This window comes from Aedes aegypti, chromosome 1 (assembly GCF_002204515.2).
Source record: "Aedes aegypti strain LVP_AGWG chromosome 1, AaegL5.0 Primary Assembly, whole genome shotgun sequence".
Lineage (NCBI taxonomy): Eukaryota > Metazoa > Arthropoda > Insecta > Diptera > Culicidae > Aedes > Aedes aegypti.
Window position 1 is genome coordinate 168,045,151 of NC_035107.1, and position 20,020 is coordinate 168,065,170.

Genomic DNA, 20,020 nt, shown 5'->3' on the forward strand with positions numbered 1-20,020 from the left:
TGACAATCGCTCTATTCCACTTCCTTAGTAAGAATGGGTGACACTATTCTGAAACGGCAGGTGGGCTAATGGAACGGTTGCCCCCGTCCCGTTAAAACCGTGGCAGGCCTCCTAGTACGTTCAAAGCTCGCCACCTTAGCTGGTGGAAGTAGGCTCAGATGGATATTCCTGACTAGCGTCGATCTGGCTCTGAACCCGGTACCCCATGAAGGACCGTGTCAGCCCTCGCGTGGACCTCACTGCAAGCAAAGGTACCCATGGGATCACAAGGACGACTACTTACGACGGGTGGAGATAGCGGCTTGGAGGGGGGACCCTTAAGCATGGAAGTTAACAACATCAACGTAGGTGAAACAGCGAATCCGTTCGCAAAAAGTGGCTTGCCGAGGTCGCCACCGAAGCAATGCCAACAGCAGGAGCTGGAACAGCAGCAGCTGGAACATCAGCAGAGCGAAGATGAGCTGCACGAGCAGCGAACACGTGAACAGGAGCGGCGGGATAAGTCGCAAAGTGAGCAGGAGCAGCGTGAGAGACAGCAGCAACATCAGCTGCAAAGTGCGTGGAAGTTACCCCCGAGGCAATCGAAGGTGGAAGCGGCGAAAACCGTCGTAGATGAGCTTCGGGAATTCGTCGATAAGAGGCACAACGTGCACAAAGACATTAAGGACCTCGTGGCAAGGATTCAAGGAACCCTCGGATCCGCCGTCAAGGACTGGAGGAAAGTGATGCAGAGGATTGAAGCTGTTGAAACCGAGTTAGCGGCGACCAAAAAGGCCCTGGCAGCTGCGGTAGTGCAGCCGGAAAAAACCGGCATAGCCCCTCGGAAAGACAGCAAGGGGAAAGAAAGGTCAGCGGGAATAGGAACTACGCCAAGTTTCACCCCCAAAAGACATAGGTCGTCACCAGGAGACGAAAGACAGGCTGTATCCAAGAAGCCGAAAAACGTAAATCCAAAACCGGCGGATGAAGTGCTCAGAGGGGGACCTGGCGATATCCCATGGCAAGAGGTCCGGAACAAGAAGAAGAGAGGCAAACAGGAGAGTGCCAGAAAGCAAAGGCCAATCAGGAAGAAGGCAAAATGCGAAGCTGTTGTCGTCAAAACTAGCGAGGACACTTATGCTGAAGTCTTGCGGGCCATGAGGACGGACCCTCAACTAAAGGAGTTTAGTGCCGACGTTCAGAAGATCAGACGCACCCAGACGGGAGACATGCTCATCGAGCTAAAAAAAGACTCGGTGAACAAAAGCTCGACATACAAAGAGCTAACCGAGAGAGTCATGGGCGAAAAGGTGCAGGTGAAAGCCATGTGCCCTGAAGTGACACTCCAATTGCGGGATCTGGATTGGATCACCACCGAAGAGGAAGTGAGGACCGCCATAAAGGAGCAGTGCGATCTGGAAACGGTGCAGATGACAGTACGGCTAAGAAGAGCACCGCTTGGTACACAGGCGGCGTCCATAAAGATCCCAGTAGACGCAGCCAACAAAGCGCTGGAAGTCGGGAAAATTCGAGTCGGTTGTTCAGTATGTCCACTGAAGATCTCCCAGAGACCGGAGGGATGCTACAGGTGCCTGGAATACGGCCACCTGGCACGGAACTGCGAAGGACCAGACAGAAGTAAGCTCTGTAGATGGTGTGGCGACGAAGGTCACAAGGCGCAAGATTGCAACAATAAGCAAAGGTGCCTGATCTGCAAGGACAAAAGTCGCAACAGACACGCGACGGGAGGCCCTAAGTGTCCGGCCTTCAAGCAAGCGAGAAATTCTAAACCGCAGTGGAGGTAACTCAGCTAAACCTCAACCACTGTGACACAGCGCAACAGCTGCTGTGGAAGTCCGTATCGGAATCGAAGTGCGACGTAGCTATCCTTGCCGAGCCGTATCGAGTACCAGCTGGAAACGGTAACTGGATCGCTGATAAGGCGAAGACAGCGGCAATCTGGTCGATGGGGAGGTATCCTATCCAGGAAATAGTGTTCCAGGCGGACGAAGGCTTCGTTATTGCAAAGCTTAACGATGTGTACGTGTGTAGCTGCTACGCACCCCCCCGCTGGACATTGGACCAGTTCAACGAGATGCTGGACGAGCTAACCGATAAGCTAGCCGACCGGAGACCAGTCGTCATCGCTGGCGACTTCAATGCTTGGGCAGTTGAGTGGGGCAGCCGTCTCACCAACCCAAGAGGGCGTAGTCTACTAGAAGCGCTGGCAAGGCTGGACGTAGACTTGGGTAACGAAGGAACAACCAGCACCTACCGTAGAGATGGCCGGGAATCAATAATCGACATCACTTTCTGTAGTCCTGTGTTGACGGGAGGCCTGAACTGGAGAGTCTGCGATGGGTACACTCATAGCGATCATCAGGAGGTCCGGTATAGAATTGGTGGAAGAACACAATGCTCACAGAGAGCGAGTACACCTCATGAGCAGATGTGGAAAACGAAACGTTTTAACGAAGAGCTTTTCGTGGAAGCCCTCAGAAGAGAAGAGCAGGTTCTGAACTTGAGATCGGAGGAGTTAACGGCTGCGATGGTACGAGCATGCGACATTGCCATGCCACGGAAGGTCGAGCCGAAATACAGACGTCGTCCGGTATACTGGTGGAATGAGACACTTGGCAACCTCCGCAAAAGATGTCTCCAAGCCAGGAGACGGATGCAAAGAGCCAAAACCGATGGTGAGAGGGAAGAGCGAAGAGTAACATTGAGGGCGGCGAAAGCCGATCTGAAAAGAGAAATTTCGCTGAGCAAGAGAACGTGCTTCAAGGAGTTGTGTCGCGATGCCAATGCAAATCCGTGGGGAGATGCATACAGGGTGGCGATGGCCAAGATCAGTGGTCCAGCCGTACCCGCTGAAACATGCCCAGAGAAGTTGCAGATTATCGTCGACGGGTTGTTCCCACAACACGCGCCAACGGTCTGGCCACCGACACCGTATGGCCAGGAAGGCGAAGAAAGAGCAATCATTACCAATGAGGAGCTCATAGAGGCGGCCAAGAAAATGAAGCCGAAGAAAGCGCCTGGCCCAGATGGTATTCCCAACGTAGCGTTGAAAGCAGCTATCACGGCCAACCCAGATATGTTTCGGACATCACTCCAGATCTGCTTAGATGAGGGACATTTCCCAGCACAGTGGAAAAGGCAAAAACTGGTTCTGCTACCGAAACCGGGTAAGCCCCCCGGTGAACCAGGCTCGTTTCGGCCGATATGTTTGCTTGACACACTCGGAAAGCTGTTGGAGAGGATCATCCTCAATAGACTGATGGCGTTCACTGAGGGAGAGCGTGGACTGTCGGAGTGGCAGTATGGATTCCGGAAAGGAAAGTTAACGGTAGATGCCATCAAAACAGTGATTGACACAGCCGACAAAGCAAGGACAAAAAAACGTAGAGGTAACCGTTACTGTGCTGTCGTGACGATAGATGTGAGAAACGCCTTTAACAGTGCAAGCTGGGAAGCCATTGCTGTGGCGTTACATAAAATGAAGGTTCCGGATTATCTGTGCAAGATAGTAGGAAGCTACTTTGAAAACCGGGTCTTGAGCTACAGCACTAGCGAAGGACAGAAGACGAGGTCGGTAAATGCGGGAGTTCCACAGGGCTCTATCCTGGGTCCAACGTTGTGGAATGCTATGTACGACGGAGTGCTGACGCTTAGGCTGCCAACAGGCGTCAAAATCGTTGGATTTGCAGACGACATCACGCTTGTGGTCATTGGTGACTCACTGGAAAGGGTGGAGGTTCTCGCTACAGAAGCAGTGGACGCAGTCGAAAACTGGATGTACGAGAAGAAACTGGTGATAGCCCACCAAAAAACGGAGCTGTTGCTTATCAGCAATCGAAAAGTGGTGCAGAAGGCTGAGATTACAGTGGGAGAACACACCATAGCCTCAAAGCGGGAGCTAAAACACCTCGGCGTAATGATCGACGATCGGCTGAACTTCAACTGCCATGTCGATTACGCGTGCGAGAAAGCAGCAAGGGCAGTCACGGCGCTGTCCAGGATCATGCCGAATAACTCGGCGATTTGCAGCAGTAAGCGGAGGCTATTGTCTAGCGTGGCTACGTCGATCCTGAGGTACGCTAGCCCGGCGTGGGGAACCGCAATGAAGACGAAGCGGAACCGAGTCAAGCTTAGCAGCACGTATAGGCTGATGGCCATGCGGGTAGCGAGTGCCTACCGAACCATATCTTCGGAGGCAGTATGCGTGATTGCCGGAATGGTCCCTATCGGCTACGTTTTGGAAGAGGATAAGGAGTGCTACGAAGCTAGTAGTACTAGAGGAGCCCGGAAGATTGCCCGAGCCGACACGATGGTGAAATGGCAACGCGAGTGGGATACCGCTGAGAAGGGAAGGTGGACTTATCGCCTTATTCCAAATCTGGCGAAATGGGTGAGCAGATCCCATGGAGAAGTCAACTTCCACTTGACGCAGTTCTTGTCAGGTCACGGCTGCTTCAAGAAATATCTGCACAGGTTCGGCCACGCAGAGTCGCCGCTCTGCGCTGAGTGCCCAGTCGTAGAGGAGTCGCCGGAACACGTCATTTTCGAGTGTCCACGTTTTGCTGCGGAACGTAGCGAGATGACAGCGGTCTGCGGTGCTGACGTAACCGTAGACAACGTAGTGGATAGAATGTGTAGCGATGAGGTGATGTGGAACGCGGTGAACATGGCGGTGACGAAAATAATGTCATTGCTTCAGCGGAAGTGGAGGGAGGAACAAGCCGGTGAACCGGAAGTCAGTCTCCAACCGGAATCGCCGAACCGACCTCGGCACCCAACCGGTAGGTAAGCTTGATCCACCGTCGGGGACCGGACCGAGTAGATCGTGGAAAAGCACCGGAAGTTGTAGGCTTCGTGGCCGTGCGGTTAGCGGCGTCAGTCGTTTAGGCATATTGTGCCATGAAGTGTGGGTTCGATTCCCACTCCAGTCGGTAGAAACTTTTCGTCAAACGAAAAATTCATCATTGGGCTACTGGGTGTTTCGTGTTGTCCGTTGTCTAATGTTTGTGATTGTTCAGTCTGTGCAGCCTTGAGCTGAAGACGGTGTGAATTGCCTTGCCAAATTGGTCGTCAGGCCACCTGTGAACCGGAATTCATCCACCAACCGGAATCGCAGGATCGACCTTGGCACCTATCCGGGCAGCATCGGTACCGGAAGAACTTCCACCTCCGGGGAACTCTTCGTCGGGGTAGGGTAGATTCACCGCCGGGGACTATCCGAATAGTGCGCGAGAACCTGGAGTGCTAAATGGCACGCGTCCAGCACCGAGAGAACTTCCTTCGCCTGGGAGTTTCTGGCACCCATGGTATCGTGAGCCGAATGGCTGAATATGGCATGTTTAGATCACTAACTAGGAATACTAACAAATTATTAATGGGAGCCGAAGGGCTCAGCTTGGCATGGCATTCGCTGAAAGCGAAACAAATTAATAATGGAACTAACAAATTAATGATGGAGCCGAAGGGCTTAATGAAGGGTGCGCGTAGCATGTGTCGCCTCTTCTTCGAAGTAATACCGCAAGGTGGTGCCGGAGAAGAATTCTTTACGGTGACGGTGTACCTAGGAGACTGTTTTTTAGTGGGTAGGCGCCCCATTGCGAATCCCACACAGTGCCAAACCATACACTGTGGCATGAGCATGAACAAATACAGGCCAGTCTTAAGAAGATTTTTTTAACTCCTAGAGATGCATGAAAAAAAAAAAAAAAAAAAAAAAAAACATACACACACACATTCGGCCGATATGTTTGCTCGACACACTCGGAAAGCTGTTGGAGAGGATCATCCTCAATAGACTGATGGCGTTCACTGAGGGAGAGCGTGGACTGTCGGAGTGGCAGTTTGGATTCCGGAAAGGAAGGTCAACGGTAGATGCCATCAAAACAGTGATTGACACTGCCGACAAAGCAAGGACAAAAAAACGAAGAGGTAACCGTTACTGTGCTGTCGTGACGATAGATGTGAGAAACGCCTTTAACAGTGCAAGCTGGGAAGCCATTGCTGTGGCGTTACATAAAATGAAGGTTCCGGATTATCTGTGCAAGATACTAGGAAGCTACTTCGAAAACCGGGTCTTGAGCTACAGCACTAGCGAAGGACAGAAGTCGAGGTCGGTAAATGCGGGAGTTCCACAGGGCTCTATCCTGGGTCCAACGTTGTGGAATGCTATGTACGACGGAGTGCTGACGCTTAGGTTGCCAACAGGCGTCAAAATCGTTGGATTTGCAGACGACATCACGCTTGTGGTCATTGGTGACTCACTGGAAAGGGTGGAGGTTCTCGCTACAGAAGCAGTGGACGCAGTCGAAAACTGGATGTACGAGAAGAAACTGGTGATAGCCCACCAAAAAACGGAGCTGTTGCTTATCAGCAACCGAAAAGTGGTGCAAAAGGCTGAGATTACAGTGGGAGAACACACCATAGCCTCAAAGCGGGAGCTAAAACACCTCGGCGTAATGATCGACGATCGGCTGAACTTTAACTGCCATGTCGATTACGCGTGCGAGAAAGCAGCGAGGGCAGCCACGGCGCTGTCCAGGATCATGCCGAATAACTCGGCGATTTGCAGCAGTAAGCGGAGGCTATTGTCTAGCGTGGCTACGTCGATCCTGAGGTACGCTAGCCCGGCGTGGGGAACCGCAATGAAGACGAAGAGGAACCGAGTCAAGCTTAGCAGCACGTATAGGCTGATGGCCATGCGGGTAGCGAGTGCCTACCGAACTATATCTTCGGAGGCAGTATGCGTGATTGTCGGAATGGCCCCTATCGGCTACGTTTTGGAAGAGGATAAGGAGTGCTACGAAGCTAGTAGTACTGGAGGAGCCCGGAAGATTGCCCGAGCCGACACGATGGTGAAATGGCAACGCGAGTGGGATACCACTGAGAAGGGAAGGTGGACTTATCGCCTTATTCCAAATCTGGCGAAATGGGTGAGCAGATCCCATGGAGAAGTCAACTTCCACTTGACGCAGTTCTTGTCAGGTCACGGCTGCTTCAAGAAATATCTGCACAGGTTCGGCCACGCAGAGTCGCCGCTCTGCGCTGAGTGCCCAGTCGTAGAGGAGTCGCCGGAACACGTCATTTTCGAGTGTCCACGTTTTGCTGCGGAACGTAGCGAGATGACAGCGGTCTGCAGGGCTGACGTAACCGTAGACAACGTAGTGGATAGAATGTGTAGCGATGAGGTGATGTGGAACGCGGTGAATATGGCGGTGACGAAAATAATGTCATTGCTTCAGCGGAAGTGGAGGGAGGAACAAGCAAGTGCGCGCGGCGACAACTCGGGTCGGGTTTCGTAGCCCGGTCGTATACTGCCCGAGCCGCGCACAAATGCTGGAGAGCTAAATGGCTAGATCCACCGCCAGGGACTAGACCGAGCAGAACGCGACGCAGTACTGGTTCTGGGTCGTTGAGGTGCCGGTAAACCGGAAGTCAGTCTCCAACCGGAATCGCCGAACCGACCTCGGCACCCAACCGGTAGGTATGCATGATCGGGGACCGGACCGAGTAGATCGTGGAAAAGCACCGGAAGTTGTAGGCTTCGTGGCCGTGCGGTTAGCGGCGTCAGTCGTTTAGGCATATTGTGCCATGAAGTGTGGGTTCGATTCCCACTCCAGTCGGTAGAAACTTTTCGTCAAACGAAAAATTCATCATTGGGCTACTAGGTGTTTCGTGTTGTCCGTTGCCTAATGTTTGTGATTGTTCAGTCTGTGCAGCCTTGAGCTGAAGACGGTTTGAATTGTCTTGCCAAATTGGTCGTCAGGGCACCTGTGAACCGGAAGTCATCCACCAACCGGAATCGCAGGATCGACCTTGGCACCTATCCGGGCAGCATCGGTACCGGAAGAACTTCCACCTCCGGGGAAGTCTTCGTCGGGGTAGGGTAGATTCACCGCCGGGGACTATCCGAGTAGTGCGCGAGAACCTGGAGTGCTAAATGGCACGCGTCCAGCACCGTGAGAACTTCCTTCGTCAGGGAGTTTCTGGCACCCATGGTATCGTGAGCCGAATGGCTGAATATGGCATGTTTAGATCACAAACTAGGAATACTAACAAATTATTAATGGGAGCCGAAGGGCTCAGCATGGCATGGCATTCGCTGAAAGCGAAACAAATTAATAATGGAACTTACAAATTACTGATGGAGCCGAAGGGCTTAATGAAGGGTGCGCGTAGCATGTGTCGCCTCTTCTTCGAAGTAATACCGCAAGGTGGTGCCGGAGAAGAATTCTTTACGGTGACGGTGTACCTAGGAGACTGTTTTTTAGTGGGTAGGCGCCCCATTGCGAATCCCACACAGTGCCAAACCATACACTGTGGCATGAGCATGAACAAATACAGGCCAGTCTTGAGAAGATTTTTTTAACTCCTAGAGATGCATGAAAAAAAAAAACACACATACACACACACATACACACACACGGACATGTGCTCAGTTCGTCGAGCTCTATCGATTGGTATATGAGACTTGGCCCTCCGGGCCTCGGATCAAAAGTCGGTTTTTCAAGCGATCTTTATACCCTTCTTATGGTTGTAAGAAGGGTAAAAATCTATACTCACTAGCGCCGCCTGGTGGTAAAATCTCGAATCTCTTAGCTAGAATAATGATAGTCCTTGAGCTACTGAACAACTTTGCCGAAGACGACATCTTTCTAAGTGGTCAGGATCCTGAGATATCCGGAAAACAAAAAATCTATGCTCACTAGCGCCGCCTGGTGGCAAAATCTCGAATCTCTTGGCTAGAATAATGATAGTCCTTGCGCTACTGAATAACTCTGCCGAAAACGCCGTCTTTCTAAGTGGTCAGGATCCTGAGCTATCCGCAAAACAAAAAATCTATACTCACTAGCGCCGCCTGGTGGCAAAATCTCGAATCTCTTAGCTAGAATAATGATAGTCCTTGAGCTACTGAACAGCTTTGCCGAAGACGCCATCTTTCTAAGTGGCCAGGATCCTGAGCTATCGGGAAAACAAAAATTCTATGCTCACTAGCGCCGCCTGGTGGCAAAATCTTGAATCTCTTGGCTAGAATAATGATAGTCCTTGAGCTACTGAATAACTTTGCCGAAGACGCCATCTTTCTAAGTGGTCAGGATCCTGAGCTATCCGCAAAACAAAAATTCTATGCTCACTAGCGCCGCCTGGTGGCAAAATTTCGAATCTCATAACCTTTATAATGATAGCGCTTGAGCTACTGAACAACTTTGCCGAAGACGCCATCCCTCTAAGTGGTCAGGATCCTAAGCTATCCGCAAAACAAAAATTCTATGCTTACTAGCTCCGCCTGGTGGTCAAATCTCGAATCTCTTGTCTAGAATAATGATAGTTTTTGAGCTATTGAACAACTTTGCCGAAGACGCCACCTTTCTAAGTGACCAGGATCCTGAGCTATCCGCAAAATAAAAATTCTATGCTCACTAGCGCTGCCTGGTGGCAAAATTTCGAATCTCATAACCTTTATAATGATAGCGCTTGAGCTACTGAACAACTTTGCCGAAGACGACATCTTTCTAAATGGTCAGGATCCTGAGATATCCGGAAAACAAAAAATCTATGCTCACTAGCGCCGCCTGGTGGCAAAATCTCGAATCTCTTAGCTAGAATAATGATAGTCCTTGAGCTACTGAACAACTTTGCCGAAGACGCCATCTTTCTAAGTGGCCAGGATCCTGAGCTATCGGGAAAACAAAAATTCTATGCTCAGTGCCGCCTGGTGGCAAAATCTCGAATCTCTTGGCTAGAATAATGATAGTCCTTGAGCTACTGAATAACTTTGCCGAAGACGCCATCTTTCTAAGTGGTCAGGATCCTGAGCTATCCGCAAAACAAAAATTCTATGCTCACTAGCGCCGCCTGGTGGCAAAATTTCGAATCTCATAACCTTTATAATGATAGCGCTTGAGCTACTGAACAACTTTGCCGAAGACGCCATCCCTCTAAGTGGTCAGGATCCTAAGCTATCCGCAAAACAAAAATTCTATGCTTACTAGCTCCGCCTGGTGGTCAAATCTCGAATCTCTTGTCTAGAATAATGATAGTTTTTGAGCTACTGAACAACTTTGCCGAAGACGCCACCTTTCTAAGTGACCAGGATCCTGAGCTATCCGCAAAATAAAAATTCTATGCTCACTAGCGCTGCCTGGTGGCAAAATTTCGAATCTCATAACCTTTATAATGATAGCGCTTGAGCTACTGAACAACTTTGCCGAAGACGACATCTTTCTAAATGGTCAGGATCCTGAGATATCCGGAAAACAAAAAATCTATGCTCACTAGCGCCGCCTGGTGGCAAAATCTCGAATCTCTTGGCTAGAATAATGATAGTCCTTGAGCTACTGAATAACTCTGCCGAAAACGCCGTCTTTCTAAGTGGTCAGGATCCTGAGATATCCGGAAAACAAAAATTCTATGCTCACTAGCGTCGCCTGGTGGCAAAATCTCGAATCTCTTGGCTAGAATAATGATAGTCCTTGCGCTACTGAATAACTCTGCCGAAAACGCCGTCTTTCTAAGTGGTCAGGATCCTGAGCTATCCGGAAAACAAAAAATCTATACTCACTAGCGCCACCTGGTGGCAAAATCTCGAATCTCTTAGCTAGAATAATGATAGTCCTTGAGCTACTGAACAACTTTGCCGAAGACGCCATCTTTCTAAGTGGCCAGGATCCTGAGCTATCGGGAAAACAAAAATTCTATGCTCACTAGCGCCGCCTGGTGGCAAAATCTCGAATCTCTTGGCTAGAATAATGATAGTCCTTGAGCTACTGAATAACTTTGCCGAAGACGCCATCTTTCTAAGTGGCCTGGATCCTGAGATATTCGCAAAACAAAAGTTTCATGCTGACTAGCGCCGCCTGGTGGCAAAATTTTGAACCTCATAGCGTTTATATTGATAGTCCTTGAGCTACTGAACAACTTTGCCGAAGACGCCATCTCTCTAAGTGGTCAGGATCCTGAACTATCCGCAAAACAAAAGTTCTAAGCTCACTAGCGCAACCTAGTGGCAGAATTCCGCAATTGAATAACCACCATATGTTAGCCCTTGAACTACTGAACAATTTTGCTGAACATCATGATCCTCTATTTTGAATACTTTTCAAGATAATGATCATTTATTAAAACGGTCGTTAATCTGAATTTCGGTCGTAAAAAAGTGGTCGGAAAAAGAACCGTCGGTAAAAAAACGGTCGTAAAAAGAGGTTGGAGTGTACTGCTTATATTTGGTAGGAATCAAGCTAAAAAATATACACGACCTCATTTGTTTTAATTTAAGGTCTCTAGAATTTGAAGAATCCCAACTATGCAAAATCCATTACCCACTTGCCCCACGGTACCTTATTACAAGGGTTCATAACACAAGACAAGAATACATACACTCAGGCAAATGGACTGTCGATAAACATAGGAACCCCTTATGAAAATTCGCCACAAGGAATCGGGTTGAACTTCATAAATTTGCCTTATGAAACCGAAATTTGAATACAAAAATAGTTTTCGCGGCAACCTGGAATCGAACCAAGGACCTTGCGATCGATAGGCTCGTGCGTACACCCCGCGCCTATCGACGTCTTGGTGTAGAGTGATGCTAAAACGATACATAAAGCGTTCGTATTGCGATAATCGTTCCATCTTTCATAAGGTAAAATGTATGAATTTCGATAGTCCAGTTCGCTGCGTGTAGCTGAACGACTGTTCGAGCTAACGACCTTCGCTTCGGACACAATACACTTCAAATAATAACAGTAATGTAATGTTTTCATTCAGTTAAATCGTCATACTCAATGTTTTACCTCTAATTGGTTCCAATGCAGCATCCTTCGCGAGCGCTGTCAAATCCGACCCGGAATACCCTTCTGTTAGTATTGCTAAACGTTTCATGTCGGCGTCACTCAAAGGGCTTCCTTGCTTCTCCAACAGCTTTCTAAGAAGCAGTTCTCTAGTGCTCAAATCAGGGAGAGTAACATACACTCTTTTTGGAAACCGTCGTAGGGCTGCTTCGTCTAGTTCTTGTGGGCGATTCGTCGCTGCCATTACAACTATTTTATCGGACTCCGAGTTTGCCGGAAGGCCGTCAAATTGGACTAGAAATTCGGTCTTTAAGCGTCGGGTTGCCTCGTGTTCTCCGCTACTTCGTTCGGAAAGCAATGAATCTACTTCGTCGATGAAGATTATAGACGGCTGCATTTCCCTCGCTACAGCAAACAAAGCTCTGACTAGTTTCTCACCATCACCTACATATTTACTGGTCAAAGTGGCGGCCGATATGCTGAAAAAGGTGGCGGAACACTCAGTAGCTACTGCTCTTGCCAGTAGCGTCTTACCATTACCGGGTGGGCCAAAAAGCAGTAAGCCTTTAGCTGGTGTTCGTAAGCCGGTAAAAAGTTCCGGTCGCACAGATGGTAGTATAACCATTTCTTGGAGTGCTTGTTTAGCTACTTCCTGACCAGCAATGTCTTGCCATTCTACTCTAGCGCCTCCTTCGACAATTTCGTCCATAATAATTTGGACTAGTTTCGGTTCAACTCCTTTCACATTGATTTGTTGTTGCTGAGTGGATGGATTATTAGAAGGCGTTCTCGAACGAGGTGGGGTATCTTTGCCTCCGCTACGACCATAGCCGTTACTTGCTTTCCGTATTGGCGAATTACCCGGTATCTAAAACCAAAAAGTAATGCTTTAATTAGGTATTTGTTATACAATGGAACGTTACTATGGCTATAAAATTTTGATTACTTTATTAATATTTTGTCCTGTTATAAAAAAAACATATTTTTGTAAGTAGCGTTAAGTTTTGAAAGAATGCTCTATGACGACCAAATCCAAGCGGCGCTTGTTATTGAAGGAATCTGGTAATAATTTGAATTGGTACGATTTGTTGAATAACGATTAGAGTAAACTTGTTTACGCTCATTTGTTTCACTAAACCTAATGACCTAATGGTCAAACTATTAGTATATATGTATTCAACTATTGATTTTTTAATGAATTTTCTTGGTAGTGTTTAGCTTGAACAAAAGTTGTTGTAAATTGGCTAGGTCAATTAGCCAATTTGCAAACAACTTTTGTACAAGATTTTTTTCTCTAGAAACACCGTTTTAAAAGTCAAATTATCGGAAATATTGAGACCCGATGCTATCCCCTTTTGAATCAGGACCGGGCGACTACTGTACTATACTTATACTGTGAATAATAACTTAACTTAAGTAATTTGAGTAATAACTCAACGTCCTTGACAAGTGTATTATTTAATATGTTTAATGTGTAAAATTTACCGAAAATTGCCGTCGAATGGCGGGTGGTGTTGCTGCTGGTTTTGGCACGATTTTTGGTACACCACCACCATTTCCTCCCATAATACCACCACTCATAGTGCCACCACTAGTACCAGTCGGGGTTGTTCTTGTGCCACCCATACTGCGAGGTAGAGTTTGAGATTTGTTCATCACTCCGAGATTGCCTGGACGTTTGTAGCCAACTGTTAGTTTTCTTCCGGAAGCTAAAACGAGAAAATAATAATCATCACTAAATGCAAAAAAAATAAACAGTCAATTGAATTTTATTTGTTGATCGAACTAAAATGACAAAAATACCCTTGTAAGGTTAAGGTCCATCATTCATTCTCAGCATCAAGTATGGGCAACCATTCTTCATGTAGAGCCCATAAAAGAGAGCGATAGCGATCGACACCGATTCGTAGAGACACTTGGCTATGCTTAACGTGTCATCATGATTTGTTGGGTCATCCATATCAAGTGTTCACAAAATAAGGGTTCATTTTCAAATTTCATAACGCCGAAAATTACAATTTTTGACACCTATCCACCCCTTCATAACGCATTTTATATGATTATTTACCAAACTTTGTATAGACTGTAACATATTAAGAATACCCTTTCACCTCCTCCAGCGTTTTGAATTTTTGTGAATGGGATTTAATACTAATATGTAATCGACCATCACCAATTTCGACCAAATTTTGGTCAATTGTTTATTCCCATCACGCAAAAGAAGTGCGGTAAAAACTGTCATTTTAGGGGGTTAACTTAACTAGAAGAAGAAGAAGAACTTAACTTATCTTAACTTAATAGCTGTAGTCGAAATCACTTTGACAAACATTATTTCTGCCAAATGTACCGTAAACATAGTAAATTGGTCAGAAATTCCATGGTAGTTCGAAGAATGGTCGTAGTCATCGAAAATAGTAATTTTTATAGCTGATTTTTTTCTCGCATGCGAAAAGCCTATTTTTTTTTGCACATCGAACCAATTCTCGGTCCATGAGACAATCCCCAAACATGCAATCCAAATTTCAAAAAATTTGATTTTCTCGTATAAATCAGCCTCCTTTCCGAGAACTTCTTGAGGTGTTTTGGGTCAATCCGAAGAAAAGGTAAAAAAAGTCACAAGAACACATCTATTTGATGATACATCTGAGTGAGTCCAAGCAACAGCACCAAAATTTGGTAAATTTTTTAATTCATTTTTTTCTATTGAGCTGAAACTTTGCACAGTTTTTCAGTTCCATCTAAATCGTCATTTTCCGATATCAAATCTTCAAGTTGAGTCACGACTAACTTTTCAAAAGGGTGTATGTGAAAATGGTTCAAAAATATTCAAAAAGCTGCACAGCAAAACCGGTTCGTTCGATTGTTAGACAACTAAAGAAACAAAGTTAGACAACTAAATAAAGATTCCAAAAAAATACACACAGTAAAAAAAAATTTTTTTTGCATTAAAAAACATCACAAAACATCAAAAACTCAAATATCTCAAAACCCTATCGGAATACCAACGTAATTTTTTGAGGGAAAACGGTCCATTATATTAGCTATCTAGTTTGGTGATGGTAAGCCAATAAACAAAAAAGTTATGACATTTCAAATATTTCACAAATTTGACACTTAGTGAAAAAATTTTTTTTTTTTCATTGTTAATTTTTTTTAGGACCGCGGTTTGCTGCTGAATTTTTTGTTAAGGGTACCACATGAGGTTAACAAGTTGTTTTCATGATATTTTATTTAATTATTCATAAATATTATAGCATCTATTAGAAAGTTAGACGCGATCCAGTGTTGTGATCTAAAGTCTTGATAGTGTCATATTTTTTATTGTACGTAACTGAAAAAAAATTCTCTCAATAGTGTTGAAACATTTTGATAAAAGAAACCTATAAGAAATCTAATATTGAAGACAAAAGCTACAAAAAAAGTTTTCTATACAGGTATACGACTAGTTTACCTGCAAAAAGTTTACCTCGTAGAGAACAAGGCGGGTCTATACCCAGGTGATCTAGTATACGTAAAGCAGGTCGGTTTTCTCGGCGCTGGTTTTCTCCACAAAGTTAAAATCTGATTACACCTGGGTATAGACCCGCCTTGGTAGAGAATAGACTTTGTTAATCATATTTGGGAGAAAGCGAGTAACTTCAACAACATCAAAAACATGATAGGTACATACCATGAACATACTCACGAAAAAGCTAAAAATATACTACCACTATGGTTATAAAAGATTTAATTGTAAAATTTTTCTTCAGTCAAGCAAACGACACCAAACTAGTCAGTAAAAACTTAAAAGTGATTTTGTTTATTAAAATCTAACGAGCAACATGAGTAGTCGTTTTCTCAACTGTTGCAGGCCGTTTGCAGAAAAAAAGTGTTCGAAAGAGCTACGAAATCTCACCGAAAGCACCATAGATAAACTGAAAGCGGCTGGTTATGCTCCAATGTCTACATTGAATACAAATTTACGCATTTGTACGTCCTGCCGTTTTAACGTTGACAAACGGGCAATCTGTACATCATCGGTGGATCAGGTTGCAGGAAGTTCGAAAACAACAACAACTGAGGAATTACTAGATGCACCGACAACAACTGAGGAGTTACCAGAAGTACCAAGTGCAGATAGTCTTGCCACGGTACCATCAGCGACATCTGTTTCAACAAATCAATCAGAAGATGAGTGCATCCAGAAGGTCAACATCGAACGCTTCAACGAAGGGATAGCTGGAATAAAAGTGACTCCGATTAAATGGACGAAGATGGGTTACGTCAATTATCCCGAGAAAAAATACCGTGAAATCAACGAAGCTGTACGAAGAAACCTCTTCAAATTAGGACCTGAGGATGTGGAAAATACAGACTACGATGAGGTAATTATGAATATGAAGGAAAGGTTCTCGAATCTAGCCACGACAAGGAAAGAAAAATTATTGATTTTGTCGATGCTGCCAAGCTCGTGGTCTATTCAAGACGCCATTGATGAGTTCAAAACCAATAGAAATACAGCAAAAGAGGCAAAACAATTCAAAAATAACTGTCTTGCAACCAAAAATGCTAGGTCGAGTACTTCATTAACAGATGAGACAAAAGAAAAAATAATTCAATATTATGAAGACGATGAAGTAAGTAGAGCTATGCCTGGCCAAAAAGATTATGTATCTGTAAAAAAAGATGGAAAGCGTCAAGCAATCCAAAAACGATTAATGATGACTACTTTGAAAGAAGCGTATACACGCTTCAAGGAAATTAACGAAAATATTAAGGTAGGTTTTTCCTTATTTGCAAGCCTGCGTCCAAGGCAATGCAAGCTTCTATCCAATTCAGGAACACATAATGTTTGTGTGTGCACAACACACGAAAATATTAACCTAATCTTACATAGTTTGAAAAGAATCAATTTATCAAAGGATATTAAAATGTTAACTGGTAGTCTTTTGTGTGAAAATACAACATCAAATTGCTATCTACGATCTTGTTCGGATTGTCCAGATTCTTCATCATTGGAAAATACTTTATTCGCTGAGTTTGAAGAAAATTATATTGATCAGTTATCATTTGAGCAATGGGTGACCACGGATAGGTGTGACCTAGAAACTATTGTAAAACCTGTAGATGAGTTTGTGTCATTTTTTTGCTTGAAATTAGAAAGTTTAATTCCTCACGACTTTATTAAAACAGAGCAATCCCGTTTTTTTAAAAATACGAAAAATACATTACAAGATGATGAATTTTTAGTAATTTGTGATTTTTCTGAAAACTATAGCTTCGTATTGCAAGATGAAGTGCAGTCCCATCACTGGAACGTACAACAAGCTACAATTCATCCATTCGTTATTTATTTCAATGGAAGTACGCAAATTGAACATTTTAGTTTTATTGTAATTTCCGAAGATTTAAGACACGACTCAGTATCTGTAAATTTGTTCATTGCCAAAATGATTAACTTTTTACGCGTTGATAAGGATAAAGAAATCAGAAAGATATATTTCATGTCTGATGGAGCAGCATCGCAGTACAAAAACCGTAAGAATTTTTCGAGCCTATGTCAATTTAAATCAAAGTACGGAATTGATGCAGAATGGCATTTCTTTGCTACGTCACATGGCAAAGGTCCTTGTGATGCTGTGCGGTTGCACAACGTGGAAATCCGGGGGAAGGCCTCTCAACTGGCAGTCAAATCCTGCTACCAGGGTTGGGAAAAAATCTGAAATTCACTCTACAGTAGCCAAACAAAACCAATCACAGTCAGCGAAGCCAGTGAAACTCACGCCCATCGCTGCTGTAGGCAAAATACCTTGAAAATTGCAAAACACCCGTTGCTAAGGGCAACCCAAAATTACTGTAGGAAAATGTTCTATTTCCCGCTGCATTTCCCGCATTTAGAGCCTTCAATGACACTCATGATTTAGAAAATTCGTGCACCTAACAGAGGCTACTTGATGAGATTCACATTTTTGAACTACTGTACTGGGAGAGTCACGTGATTTTCGCGAAAATTCAAGCCTACTACTATTACCATTCCCAGCACTGCCTGCTACTGGCTAACAACCAACAGATCAGAGCTCAACAGGTAATCCGTGTGCTATGCGAAACGATATCCACCATAGACTACCGGAAGGATCTAAAATGGATCGGATCGCTGGGACACACTGTCGAAATCTCTTATTGGTGCTCCAGCAGCGGCGGGATTGACCTTGGCTTGCAATCGGTTGTCCGTGTGCAATCAAACCGGTGTCCGCAGTAGACTACCACTGGTGGGATCTAATTGCGGATCGGAATGAGGGGACCAACACGTATTGCCTTGCCGGGTGTTCTCCAATAACGGATGGACTGTAATGCGGCAACGGGTTCAACAGCAGCAGCAACAAAAAGCAGTCTTGGCAGCGGAATCGGAATCGGACGGTGCTCTCTGGAGAATGAAAAATCCGGCTTCTCTTTTGACTTCGGTTTATTCGCGATCTTCACTGTATGACGGTTACAACAAAACTGATGCGCTCTGCATTTGCATTAAATTCATGTTTATTTTCAAGATTTTTTTTTACATAGTAACAAATTTTACATTTTAAGTGGTTGACCTTCAGGTCCTTCCTTTGATATTTGGATTTTTTTTTGTTCTGGTTTTGAAATAAGTTTGGTTTTACCCTAGTGTAATTCATCGGCCTTTAAGGCTCTGGTAGTTTTAAAGAAAGAAAATTTGATAACCTAACTACTACTATTTACACTACAAAAAAAGTTTGATAACCTAGGGGGGAACGAGGTCCCGGATGACCTGCTGGCCAGATTGGTGGCAACGAGCCCTGAATTTCTCGATCGAGTCACCAAAGCGCTCCTCTAAAGTTTTGATCTCGGCCAGACGGTGGACCTCGGTTGTCCTCGTTCTCGGAGGACTGTTGAGGATCATCCGGAGGAACTTGTTTTGGGTCCTCTGGAGCCTCAGATGGTGGGTTTTAGCACAACTATCCCAGATTGGTACGCCATATTCAATTACTGGAAGAATGACCTGTTTGTAAACAGCAAGCTTGTTCTTCGGAGACAGAGTTGACTTCCGGTTGATCAGGGGGTACAATGCTTTGAGCAAGATGTTGCTTTTAATGACCGTTTTGTCAACCTGCTGTCTGAAGAGAAGCTTGCTGTCTAGCGTTAGCCCAAGGTAGTCGGCTGCATCAGACCATTCCACCGTTGATCCACCGAGGGTGATTTTACAATCCTCAGCCGGAACAAGTCTGGGGGATTTGGAATAGGGGAAGAGGATGACCTGGGTCTTCGCCGCGTTGATACAGATCTTCCAGCTGTTCAAATAATCTGACAAGACGTTCAGGCCTCTCTGGAGTCGAGATGTTAATGCTCTCGTGAATCTGCCGCTATAGACGACTAATGTGTCGTCAGCGAACAGTGACAGTGAGCCGCCTTCAGGGAGCTGAGGCATGTCCGAGGTGAACAGGTTGTATAGTAGGGGGCCTAAAATACTGCCCTGTGGAACACTTGCGGGGATGTTGTGAGGGTCTGAGTTGACTCCATTGAGGGAAACCCTGAACGTTCTGTTAAACAGATAATTTTTGATGATTTTCACCAAATAGGTGGGAAGATTGTATCGGTGCAGCTTGTACACCAGGCCGTCGTGCCAGACGTTTTCGAATGCTTTTTCAACATCGAGCAACGCCATGGCGGAGGATTTGGCAAGGGACTTGTTCCGCCTGAGGATGTTGGTTACTCGAGTCAGTTGGTGCACGGTTGAACGACCGCGTCGAAAGCCAAACTGTTCCTCGAGCAAGATGTTGTTTTGATCGGCTGCCGAAAGCAGCCGTCTGTTGATCGCTTTTTCAAAAAGCTTTGATAACCCTGAGAGAAGGCTGATGGGTCGATAGCTTTTGGGGGAGGAAGGATCCTTCCCAGGTTTCTTAATGGGGATGACTTTTGCTGACTTCCACGATGAGGGGAAGTAGCTAAGTCGGAGGCACTGATTGAAAATCAGTGCCACATGTTGGTAGAACTGGAGGCTCAATTGCTTGAGCTCCAAGTTCAGGATGTTGTCGAAACCTGGGGCCTTCATGTTTTTGGATGTTTTGAGATAGGCCAGCAACTCGTCAGCAGTGATCTCCAACTCCTCCGAGAAGTCGTTGGGAGATCGGTGTAGGTTAGCTGCGTGTTCAGAAACAGCAGCTTCGTGTGGGCTAGGAATGTCTAGCCCTAGATTGTGGGAGCTGACGAAATGCCGACCTATCTCAGCAGCCTTCTCCGCA

At 45.6% G+C, this 20,020-nt stretch overlaps 1 protein-coding gene across 7 annotated transcripts in view; it reads right to left on the bottom strand.

The window, feature by feature from the left end:
* Positions 1-20,020, bottom strand: part of LOC5575196 (spastin) — a 182,452-nt gene that overhangs the window by 80,477 nt on the left and 81,955 nt on the right. For all 7 annotated transcript variants that reach the window (XM_021853233.1, XM_021853223.1, XM_021853224.1 and 4 more), the window contains 2 exons: positions 13,272-13,495; positions 11,790-12,654 (listed from right to left, as the gene is read on the bottom strand). In XM_021853233.1, coding sequence (XP_021708925.1) covers positions 11,790-12,654; positions 13,272-13,495 — 1,089 coding nt within the window. The remainder of the gene's footprint in view (positions 1-11,789; positions 12,655-13,271; positions 13,496-20,020) is intronic.